Raw genomic sequence first — 12,590 nt, 5'->3', positions numbered from 1 at the left:
CATTTCGGCGGCCCATGTCACCGGAGTACAAAATATAGTGCGGACTTTTCAGGAAACACACTCTGGACCCAGGAAAATGGTCCCTCTCCCCTCAGGCATTTCAGACCATTGTTGACCGCTGTGACAGACCAATGTTTGACCTTATGGCAATGATGAAGAACAAGAAAGCAGTTTGCTTCTTCAGCCAGAGAGATACAAGCCTGGAAGTGCTGGGATCAATGCCCTGGTTCAACCTTGGCTAGTGGATGAGTTGCTGTGGATTCCCTCCCTGCCCCATGATAGGCAGAGTCCTGAGAAGAGTAGCAAGACACCTGGGATGTATCCTGGTAGCTCTGCACTGGCCCCGGCGCCCGTGATACGTTGATCTGGTGTATCTACAGGACAGTCCCCCTCTTGGCTTACGCCAACTGAGGGCCTACTCTCTCAGTCCGATCATGCTGCAAAATCTGGCACACTTTGGTCTTATGGCATGACTCATGAACTCTTGGCTTTGTGCCAGCAGGGTTATTTGGATTTGATGGTGTGTACGCTTCTGAGGGCCAAGAAGCCTGCCACATTCACAGCATATGCCAAGGCATGGGATTCCTTCTAATGTTGGTGTCACAAGGAAAAGCTGAACCCTACCACAGCCTCAGTATCATCAGTGCTGTCCTTTCTTCAAGAAGGATTGGACATGGGGCTGGAAGTTTCTTCTCTGTGAAGGTTCAAGTAGCTGGAACTTCCTGTTTCAGAGCCAAATGTGCCATGTTTTCACTCTTCACACCCAAATATTATCAGATTCTTTAAGGGTGACCTGCAACTTAGGCCTGTGGTTCTCCAGCCCTATCCTTCCTGGAACCTTAACACCGTGCTGGAAGGGCTTTCTCAGTCTCTGTTCAAGCCCTTACAGGAGACACTCTTGAACCTCACTATCATGAAGTTTTTTTCTGGTAGCAATTAATTCTGCTAGACGTGTTTCGGAATTGCAGGCCTTGTCTTTCAGGAATCCTTACCTCTGTATCACAGATGCATGGGTCTCCTTATGGACCATCCCTTCTTTATTGCCAAAGGTGTTTTCGGCATTCTATATCAACCAGGAGGTTTTGCATCTGGATTTCCAGCCCTCTGGTTCTAGAAAGGAGAAAGTTCTGAAGGTGCTGGATGTGTGGAGGGCTATCTTGTGATACTTAGAAGTTGCACTTAAATGCACATGAGTTGAGACTCATTTGAAAGGAAGCTATGGAATGAGAGGATGAAGTTAAGAGGTGATAAACTCAGGAGTAATCTAAGGAAATATTTTTTACAGAAAGGTTGGTAGATGCGTGGAACAGTCTCCTGGAAAAGGTGGTAGAGACGGAGATTGTGTCTGAATTCAAGAGAGTTTGAGATAGGCACGTGGGATCTCTTAGGGAGAAAGGAAGAGATAATAGCTACTGCGGACGGACAGACTAGATGGGCCATTTGGCCTATATCTGACATGTTTCTATGTCTCTCAGACCATCTCTTTGTCTTAATGAAGCCAGTGAAGAAAGGGAGGCCGGCTTCCAAGGCTACCATTTCAAGATGGATTAAGTCAGCTATTTCATCCTCCTACATTGTATGTGGGAAGCAGCTGCCTTTCACTCTTCAAGCGTATTCAACCAGAAGAGTTGCCTCTTGGGCTGAATTTAGAAAAATCCTGCCTGATGAGATTTATGGTTTAGTGACTTGGTTGTCTCTTCACACTTTCGCCAAGTTTTATATGATGGATGTGGTGGCATGGGAGAGCTCCTTAATTAGAGCCTCTGTTTTGTGGGCAGCCTTCTCTCTCCCAGCCGGGGTTTCAAGTTTTATAGGGTGAACGTGGCAGCATGGGAGGACTCCTTAATTGGAGCCTCTGTTTTGCGGGCAGGCTTCTCTCTCCAACGTGGGGTTTCAGTGAATGCTTAGGTACGTCCCTGGTTCAGCATACCATCCCTATTGCACTGGAAAAAGAGACTAGGTTCTTACTTTGATAATATACTTTCCAGTAGATAGGAATGGTATGCTACAGAGAGCGGTGCAAGGCCGAGCGAAAGCTCGAAAAGCTTGCTACTGCGTGCCGGGTGTGCTGCTGGCCACAAGATCTGAGGCAGCCATCCAGGGAGGGAGGGGCTCAGCATGGAGCAGGAGTGCGGAAAGATCGCTCCTGCCCATACACCGCTGGACCACCAGGTATACGGGGGGATGGGTTAAAAAAAAATTGTTAGAATTGGATCGGACAGAAGACGTGAGGGATCCCTCCTTTCCTGGCCTACCACTAGACCACCAGCGGGGGAAGAGGGTTCAGGGCAGGAAGGTGGAACAGGGTGCAGAGCCTAGCAGAGTGAGGGAGGCTGGGTTCAGAGCCTGTCAGGGAGGGGGACTGGCTGCATAGCCTGGTAGGGCAGGGAGGAAAGGGAGCTGGCTGCAGAGCCTGGTAGGGAAGAGTGCTAGGTTCAAAGCCTGGCAGGGAGGGAAGGGACTGAGTGCAGAGCCTGGTAAGGAAGGGTGCTGGGTTCAGTGCCTGGCAGGGAGGGAAGGGGGCTGAGTGCAGAACCTGGCAGGGAAGGGAGGCTGGATGCAGAGCCTGGCAATGGGAGGGCGTGAGGGAGGGGACACTGGGTGCAGATTCTGGCAGAGCATGGCATTTGAATATTAAGCCCCGTCTTATAGTCGAGCCAACTATTTTTCCTCCTTTTGGGAGGAAAATGAGTGTCTCGACTTATATTCGGATCAACTTTTATTCAAGTATATATGGTACTTATCAGTATCTGCAATTGACCCATTATTTTTCTAATTTGAGCAGAGGTTCCTGCTCCTTGTTTGTTTCCACAAAGTTAAAAAAAAAATTTTAAGCTGAAGAAGATACTAGAATGTCAGTGTCACAACTCTATAGGGCTATATGAGGTATAGAGCCCCCCCCAAAAACATGCTGAGCTTGCTATTAATTGAAATGTTATGTTAATCAGGTTTTCTATTCAGTTCAAGGTCAGATTACATTACAAGAGGTTGGGTCAGTTAGGTTATAGTTCCACAGTTTTGCAAAAGCTAACTGTTGAATTGAGGAACTTGGTATGAGATTGATCTTAGCTGATATTAGCCATGCACTGAAACTTATTCCTAAGGTGGTTTTGAGAGCAACTCTGAAAGATTTCATGTTTCATATTACTAGAGTATATTTTTCTTAGCTGCAAATGTATTTTTCTATATGTGTGGTTTCTGGAATTACTTTGATGGTACTGTCTCACATGCTTTGTGACCATGTCCACAGGTCCACCAATTTTGGACTAAGGTAGTACTAAGCAGACTTCTGGGTATCTTAATTCCACCTTCTCCCCTGTTTTCTTCTTTGGGAAAACATTGTGTGGGGATCGTTGGTTTGAGAAGACATGTTTTTGTTTCATAAGGCATTTATGGTGGGGCACAAATGTTTATTGCAATATTGCTTGCAAGATAAACCACCCAGCTGTTGACATTGGAGAAATCAGTGTCATTCATTAATGATGCTGGAATCTAGAGATGATAGCGTAACATTGTTTTTTGTTGTTGTTGTTTTTTTTGTTTGTTTTTTTTTTTAAATCTTTATTCATTTTCAAATCTTTTAACAAGTGTACAATATTATACTCTTAAAATCTCTTATTCTTAACACTTACTCTCAACAACTCTAGAAATGACAATGGATCGACTCTTTACAACTCTCTTCAAATAATCTACTCTGTACAACGCTAGAAATGACTATTATTTTTCCATTGTAACCCCCATTTTTATATCTTTTGTAATCCGCCTTGAACCGCAAGGTAATGGCGGAATAGAAATCTCTAATGTAATGTAATATATCAAATAATTCATATAAATCACTTGAAATTCTTATCCAATATTATCTTAAGTACAGAAATATCCCTCTTCCTGCCTCCCATCCCTCCCAACAACAATAATGAATTCATTCAAATCACATCTTGTATACCCCCCACCCTTTATTAATAATACGCTTTATGTATAAAGGTGTCTAATCATTAGAATATGCAATCAATGGCCCCCAAATCTTTTTAAAATTAGTATAATTTTCTTTCTGTAAAGCAATGATTCTTTCCATTTTATATATATATAACATACGGAATTCCACCAGATAGCGTAACATTGTAATGGAGAAGATTCCTTACCACCTTGGGACCCTTATCTTCTGAACCTCATAAAGAAATCACTTACAAAATAAGGATTCAGCCTTGATACAGCAGTGGCAAAACATGATTTAATATCAGTAACAACTATTCCCCTACTTTCTGATTGTCAGATAAGTGAATATTAAATTAATATACAGTATATGGAATGAATTATAGATGCTGAAGGTGTTATACAGTAGTGAAGCTATACAGTATTTGAAACTTTTGTTTGAAGTCATACAAGGTTTAAAAAATCAGACTGATGAAGAAAGTGTGGTGATAATTAACCTCATTGAAGTATTGGGTGAACTACAATGAAAGACACACCTCTGACAGTCCAAAATATTCTTTAAAAATAGTTTGGGAATATATAAGGATTTATGGGGTTATTAGGTGTGGCATATCTCTTGAATCTTTTGCACAGTGTAGTTTCTATGTTAAACGATCTGAACCTTTAGTTCTAGATACATTTGTTTATGAACATCACTCATTAAAATGGGGTTTGGGGTTGGGTAGGTTGAGTTTTGGTAGGAGGTTATAAAGCAGAAAGAAGCCTTACTACTAACTTTGTCTCAGTGCGAGGAAAGGGGATTTACAGTTATATTGGTTACATGTTTGTTCTTGGCTCTTATAAGAGTTTGTTCCATTTTCTTTTATTTTAATAAAAAAGATTTGTAATAAAATATCAGAAAAGTAAACTGATTGCCAGGGATGACTGTTACCCCAAAATTTGATAATGCGGAGGAGAGGGCAGGTTGCTTATAGTAGGAAGGATAGGAGAGAACTGAAGAAGTTCCTAACTTTGATATGGTTAAAGCTACACAGAGAACTGCAGTAACCAAGAATGGGTGACTACCACTGTGTTGAGTGTATGTAAGCCTTTTATATCTAGGAAAGATTTTATTGACACTAGCTTACAAAGTTGAGGACTGGTTTTTTTGACTAAGCAGAAAACACAAGCACCAAAATTGCTTGGTAGACTGCCAAGAGAAATCTGGGGGTACTGCCTGTTTCCTTGAGAAAAATCAGAGTGACTCTTGTTGTTGGCAGAAATAAAGTGGAGAGCCACTGGGAAGGGAGAAAGCACACTGTCTGAGGCTCCCCATTATCTCTCCAGCCCTGCGCGGACTACAGCTTGTCGATCTTGCTGGTCCTGTGCGGACCGACAGGAAATTGGAGATGTTGATCTCACCAGTCCAGCGCGGACAGGCAGGAATTTTCTGTGGACCGGCACCGATCCACAGACCGGCAGTTGAAGAACTGTGTTTTAGCAGACCTGGGGACCTTTCTGTAATATCCTCACACCTTATACCCACAGCAGAGTCTTGAATTTTCCATGATTGCTATTTTTGATGGTGATTATATAGAGGGGAGAGGGAAGGGGGGGGAGAATAAAAGTTATAACTGAGAAGGAATATGCTGTTTACTATGGGGTAGTAGTTAGGTGCCATTGACTTGTGTTTGAGTCCTAGCAACTTAATGAATTACACATCTAAAAAAGAAATCAGTTTTGTGCTAGTCTGGTAGTGTCTTTCAGCGTCATCCCCATGGTTGTTTTCAATGTGTCCAGCCATCTGATTGCAGGTCGCCCTTTTTATCTGGTTCCTTCGATCTTCTCAAATATGATGTCCTTCTCCAATGATCTTTTTCTTCTGGCGGTGTGACTAAAATAAGACAGTTGGAACTTCATCATTTGGACTTTGAGTGACATAGCCAGTTTGATCTCTTCCAGAATTGATTTGCTAGTTCTTCTGGTGGTCCACGGCATGCATACAATCCTTTTCCAGCACCAAAGCTCAAATGAGTTGATAATCTTTGTCTTGTTTCCGTAGTGTCCGCCTAGAATCACTTTTGGTTAGGCGGTATATAAAAAATAAAATTATTATTATTATTACTTAGGTGATTTGCTTTATTAGTTTTGATATACCACTTTTTCACCAAAAAGTATTAAAGTGGTTTACAATAAAAGCATACTGTATATACTCTAATATAAACCCATCCAAATATAAACTGAGGAAACCTTTTTCCCCCGCAAAAAGGTGAAAAAAGGTTAACTTGAATATAAAGTGGACTCATGGCAGACTCGAATCAGCCATTGTGATTAGTGAGACTGCATGGGGCAAGAGCATAGGAGGATTGCTCTTGTCCTGGTTCACCACTGGACCAGCAGGGATTAAGGTAGGCCCGGGGAGAGGCCTGCAGTGGGTCCATGTCTGTTTTATCATTCCCTTATTTGTCTTGTTTGTCTGTTTTAATTAGATTGTAAGCTTGTTGAGCTGGGATTGTCTCTTACATGTTTAATGTACAGTGGCAATTGTCATTATTCCTGAATACCTAAGAGCAGGGCTGGCTGCTTAGTATGTCTAGCAATGCTATAAAAATAAGTACAGTGGTACCTCGGTTTACGAGTGCACCGGTTTGCGAGTGTTTTGCAAGACGAGCAAAACATTTGCAAACTTGGTGCCTCGTAAACCGAGCTTGCCTCGCTGTACGAGTGTCCCCCCCCCCGCGATACGGCATCCCCCCCCGCCGCCATCGGGCACCCTCCCCGCCGCAACCTGAGATCCCCCAACCCACCCGAACTCTCTTCTTACTTCCAGTGTAGCCTCCACATCGGCACCGGCACCAGCATGTCCTGTGCGTTGGTGCCGGTGCCCGAAAATCTGCTTCCTGTGCCGGGCCTTGAGCATGTGCGCATGCTCAAGGCCTGAGAGTTCACGTTCAAACCCCCCCCCCCCCCCCCCCCGGCAGTGGCAGCGATGCCCACTCTCTCCTGCTGCCAAGCAACACACACTATGAATACCCCCCCCAACAAGAGGGGGATGCTTACTCCCTCCTGCCAAAAAAACTATATCCCCAGCGGTGGGAGAGATGGCCACCATTTCCCACCACCATACAACATTCCCCCTGTGCCTCTGACGACCCCTGCTCTCTCCCCCTTACCTTGCTTTGATGGCTGGACAGAGGGATGCCTACTTCCTCCGGCCAGCAGGCCCGCCTCTTCAAAATGATGGGCCTTCCCCTCCTGGTGCATCCTGGGATGCACAGGGAGGGGCCTGAGGTTCTGATTGTCCTAAGTTGTTTAAGGCCCTTCCTATGGGAGGGGCCTAAGGCATCTGGGCCAATCTGAGCTTTAGGCTCTTCCCTGGCGCATCCAGGGAGGGGCTTAAGGCTGATAGGCCCAGGTTATTTACAGCCCCTCCTATGGGAGGGGCCTAAAGCATCTGGGCCAATCAGAGCCTTAGGCTTTTCCCTGTTGCATCCAGGGAGGGGCCTAAGGCTGTGACTGGATCAGATGCTTAAGGCCCCTCCTTGGGGGCTTAAACAACCTAGGATGCACCAGGGAGGGGAAGGCTGCCATTTTGAAGAGGCGGGCCTGCTGGCCAGAGGGAGCAGGCATCCCTTTGGCCAGCCATCTAAGTAAGGTAAGGGGGAAGAGTGTGAGGGTTTCTGACAGTATTGGCGGGGGGGGTATCTCTCCCGCTGTCAAGGGGCTTGCTTGGTGGTGGGAGGGAGTGGGCATCTCTCTTGCTGCCGGGAGAAGGGGTAATTAGTGTCAGAGATGCGGCAGGAGAAAGTGAACATCTCTCCTTCTGATCTTCAATTTGGGGTTAAAAAATTTTTATTTTTATTTGCATGGGGGGCTTAGCAGTGTCAGGTGATTGTGCGACGTGGCAGGAGAAAGTGAGCATCTCTCCTGCCAAACTTAAATTTGGGTTGTTTTGGGTTTTTTAATTATTTTAATTTGTGTGGGGGGGGGCTTGGTATCTGGTGATTGTGCGATGCTGAAGGAGAGAGTGGGCATCTCTCCTGCTGATTTTCAATTTGTGTTTTTGTTTTTTTATTATTAGTTTAATTTGCACGTGTGTGTGTGAGTGGGGGTGGGGTCGGATCTGAGCTGTCAAATCTTACTTTCCTGTCAGTGCCTGAGCCAATCAGTGCTCAGGAACTAATCAGAAAGTAAAACAATGACAGCTCAGACCTGTTGGTAAATTTGGGTTAGAGAATCACTCAGTGATTATAGAGAATTGCTTGGAATGAACATTTTAATATTAATGACCTCGTTGTACTACATTTGCATGGCAGTATCAGAGACTGCTAGAAAACTCGGAAAAGACATTGTTAAGCTATTTTGATAATCTGCCGCTAAAATACATGCACACTAAATCGGCTGGAACCAGTTTAGCGAACACGTTAAAGGCAGATTTTAGTTTTGATAATCTGCCCGAATGCTCTTTTGTTTTTGGTTTGAAATAAAGAAGTTTCATCGCCCAAGAAAGTGTCAAAGGGGGTGTCTTAAGGCTTCCTTTTATCCCCCTTGCTTTTCCATTTTTAATACATTTGGCTTACTTGCTAGATAGTCTAAGTCAGAGGTCGGCAACTTTTTTTTTTTTAAAGCAAAGAGACATTTATCTTAAAAATCTGACCCAAGATTTTGCAATGGGTAAAAAAGTGAGTTTGATATATTCCAGGTCTCTCACTCTCTCTTCCCTCCCAAGGTCTAGCCTCTCTCCCCGCTTTCCTCCTTCTAACCCCTCACAGGTCTCTGCACCTCTCTTCCCTCCCTCCCTCCTAACCCAAAGTCAAAACTCTCTCTCCTCTCCGTGCCCTGACCCTTTAATTTCCCTCCCAACCCCACGATCCCTCTCCCGGCCTACCAATGTACCTGGTGGTCCAGCACGGGTCTTCGTGGCAAGAGCAAGACCCTCTCGCTCCTTCCTTCACCTGGCTGCTTTCTAAAATGGCTTCTGTGACCTTTCATGGCTGTTCGCAGTACTTCCTGTAATACTGCGAGCTGCCACAAGAGGTTGTGGCAGCCATTTTAGAAGGCAGCCACGAGGAAGCATGAGTTAGAGGACCGCGCTCCTGCCACAAAGACCCCTGCTGGACAACCAGGTCCTCAGTAGGCCTGGGGGGGGAAATCGTGGGGTCGGGAGAGAGATTAAAGATTCATGAACTGGAGAGCTGCAGTCACATGGCAGAAGAACCGCATGTGGCTCGCAATCCGCAGGTTGCCACCCCCAAGTCTAGGTATTAATTTTCATTTTTTTTGCTAACATTCAGTTGTTAGTTTTTATAAACGGTGATCAAAGGGAGTCAATACTGGACTTAAATGTTAAACTAGCATAGTTGGATGTTTGGCTGGTTGAAAATGAGTTGGTTTTGAACGTTGAGCAATCTGCCTATATGTGGATCTCATATTCATCCAACCCTTTGATAACATTGGCAGTAATCCAAGGGAAATCTTTAATTCTTGTATATTAACTTCTTTGGGAGTTTTATTTGATAAACTGATATTTGATTTACATATTAACAAAGTGGTGAAGTCATGTTTCTACCAGCTGCAAATGATCAGAGCGCTCATAATTTTTGGTGATCAAATATGATCAAAATTGAATATGCATTGGCGATGAGCAAACTGGATTACTGACATTTCCTATTTCAAGGCACTGCACAAACTAGTCTTAAGCTCTTACAGTTGATACAAAACGCAACTGCACGCCTTATTACATCTCTCCTGTTTGGCTTCATTGGTTATCTGCCTCTTCTAGAATCTTTGTTTAGTGTTTAATGCTTTTAAGGTGCATGTTCCACAATATTTGTCAGATAAAATAACTCTTATCAGCCACCCCATGTACTACATTCTACTCAGCGGATGTGTTTAACTTTACCATCCTTGTCAAAAGTTAATCTGAGGTCTACAAGGAAATGAGCCTTCTGCTATGCTCTGCCACAGGAATTAACTGATTTGACCATCTATATCAGTTTTTGCATTGTTACTTATAGTTTAATTTTTTTTTCTTTTCATTATTATAAATTTTGTACAATGTACACTGCTTTGGTATTTAAAGCGGTATATCAAGCTTAAATAAACTTGAAACTTGATTAAAACCTAGTTGTTTGGGTTGGCATTTGCCCAAGAGACCTTTGAAGTGATGGGGTTCAAGAATTGAGTGTTATGAGACTTTTGTATCAGTAGCTGATTTGGGATGTGTTATTTTTGTATACTGTATATACTCAAATATAAACCTAGATTTTTGGGCCAAAATAATGGCCCCAAAATAGGTGTCTCAATTTATATTTGAGTCTTACTACTATTACTACTACAGTGGTACCTTGGATTACGAGCATAATCCGTTCCAGGAGCATGCTCGTAATCCAAAATGCTCGTATATCAAAGCAAGCTTCCCCATAGGAAGTAAGGGAAACTTGCTTTGCTTTGCGGTGGGAGAGAGTGAGCATCTTTCCTGCTGTCGGTTGGAGGGTTGCTTGACTTCAGAGGCTCAATTTGTTTTGTTTTTTGGGTTGGGGGGATTACATTTATTCTGTGCATGTGCCCATCACTATCACCAGCAATGGACACATGCAAACTTAGCAAATTTTAGTTACTCTCTGCCATCCTCATTTGCATGATCATTTTTGGGAGAATGACTCACTTTTTTAAAATTGCCACTGTAATAGCTGCTACAGAGCCCCATCAGTTTTTAACATAAATTTTTGAGAATCTAACCCTCAGTAGCAATTTTAAATGAAACACGGTGTCAAAGGCAGCTCCAACTGTATTCACAGCACATCATACTTCTGGCCAGATTTGACCACTCAGTACCACAGCCAAACAGGGTTTTTGTGCTGTGGCTGCACCTGTACCCCAGTTGATATTATTGTAAAACATAGTTCCTATCCACAAAATTAGTCAACTGTTGCAATACTACCCACTCCAATAATTTGGACAAAATAGGCAAATTTGAAATAGGTCTATAACATGGAGTGACCATTGCATCTTTAAAAATTCCTGGGACCTCTTCTGTTTATAAAGATGAGTTGACCGTATATGTTAGAAATCCGAGAAGACTTTAATGCGATTCACCAGAATCAAGCAAAGTACTTTATCCAAAAACATAGCTCTCGCCTCGCACCGAGGATATCTCATCCGGTTCCCCTCTGGGTGTTCGAGTAACGAAGGAATCCATCGGCCCAGATTGAGGTAACTGCCCAGGTTCAGGAGGGAATACCCGGGGTCTTAGATTTACATTTAACCATTAGGAAAAGGAAACAGGTCGACGGCGTACCACCAAACTTGATCAGGGTGCCATCTTAGCTAAGCTCCTCCCCCCTTATACCATTTTTCACATACAGTGTCACTCTTCCAGCTGGTAAAGAGCTCCTAGTCTTAATAAAAGACATCCTCTGCCCACCCACTCGGCACTTCTGATACCTAGAGGAATGCTGGTATTCTAGAACTTTTGCAGTGCTGACTTCTTGTAGGTAGGGTGCTGCTTGAGTTTTTAGCTTGTTGCTGATTTGGTATAGTAAGCAAGGTTTTGTCTTGCATCACACAGTGTCTGGTAGTGGAGCAGTTTGTGTTGCTTAGACACTAGAGCTTGTATGTTGAGTTATAAAGTGAAATGTTCTACTTATGCTCTGTACCCCTGTTGAGCAAGTTTTATAAGAACATAAGAAATGGCTTCGCCGGATCAGACTCTAGGTCCATCCAGTCCGGCGACCCGCACCCACGGAGGCCAAACCAGGTGTCCCCTGCTGAGAAACCTTGTTTACTCGTATCCCCCAAAGTGATTTATTGATTAGTCTGAGAATGTCTCTATGAATAAATAATTATACTCTTATCAGTTGACTTCTCTATGAGTATTTGAGCTCCTCTCTCTAAGCCTCACAGGTGTACAGCTAGGCCCTGATGACTACCAGCATGAGAGAGCTCAACACTGGTGAAATGAACTGGGCATTTTCCTTCTTTGTGTGGTTCAACTTTATCAGGCTGTTTGACTTTGATTTATGTTCATTTAATATATACATATACTATATATGGTTTATGTATTTTCATGTTTTTATAATAAATTTAATTGTTTGGCGTCAGTTTGCTGTTTTCTATTACACACAACCATCTTACTCCCTGAAAAGTTCTGAGGCTCTGCCAGGAGGTGTCATCTCATTCCTTGCCTCAGGCAGCTGATTGCCTTGAGCCTTCCCTGGTGTCTGCAGCCCCCTTTGTTTTAAATTAGGAAGAAATAACTGGTGGTCTTTCAAGGCTTCCCTAGCTCTCGCAGCTATACAAGTTCTTTCCATGTCTACTCAGCGGAGGATGTTGTGCCACAAAACTTTCTTGTTAATGTAGGTATGCATTAGATTTGAAGAGATTGGGCAGTGCTGTACTAGAACATCAGTATGAAGAAAATTTCTCAACTTTTATTTTAGGCATTACCACCAGCTCCTGTTCCAAATCATGCAAATAAGCATCAGGTGTTCAATCCCTCTCTTCAAGACCACATTTACCCAAGCTGCTTTGGGAGCACTCCAGATTGGAATAGCTCTAAATTCCTAAGTCTTTGGGGATCAGAAATGATGAACGAAAAGAATTGGAATCCTGCAGCCTTTTTACCAGACACACTTACAGGTAAGGGATTGACACAGTTTGCAATTAGATGCCAAGAAGAA

General features: G+C 43.4%; 1 protein-coding gene across 4 annotated transcripts in view; it reads left to right on the top strand.

Moving 5' to 3' along the window:
* The window catches only part of FAM193A (family with sequence similarity 193 member A), a 382,414-nt gene that overhangs the window by 257,774 nt on the left and 112,050 nt on the right, over nucleotides 1–12,590 (top strand). For all 4 annotated transcript variants that reach the window (XM_033950625.1, XM_033950616.1, XM_033950602.1 and 1 more), the window contains exon 15: nucleotides 12,351–12,549. In XM_033950625.1, coding sequence (XP_033806516.1) covers nucleotides 12,351–12,549 — 199 coding nt within the window. The remainder of the gene's footprint in view (nucleotides 1–12,350; nucleotides 12,550–12,590) is intronic.

This window comes from Geotrypetes seraphini, chromosome 1 (genome assembly GCF_902459505.1).
Source record: "Geotrypetes seraphini chromosome 1, aGeoSer1.1, whole genome shotgun sequence".
Classification (NCBI taxonomy): domain Eukaryota; kingdom Metazoa; phylum Chordata; class Amphibia; order Gymnophiona; family Dermophiidae; genus Geotrypetes; species Geotrypetes seraphini.
This window is presented reverse-complemented; position numbering and strand designations above follow the sequence as displayed.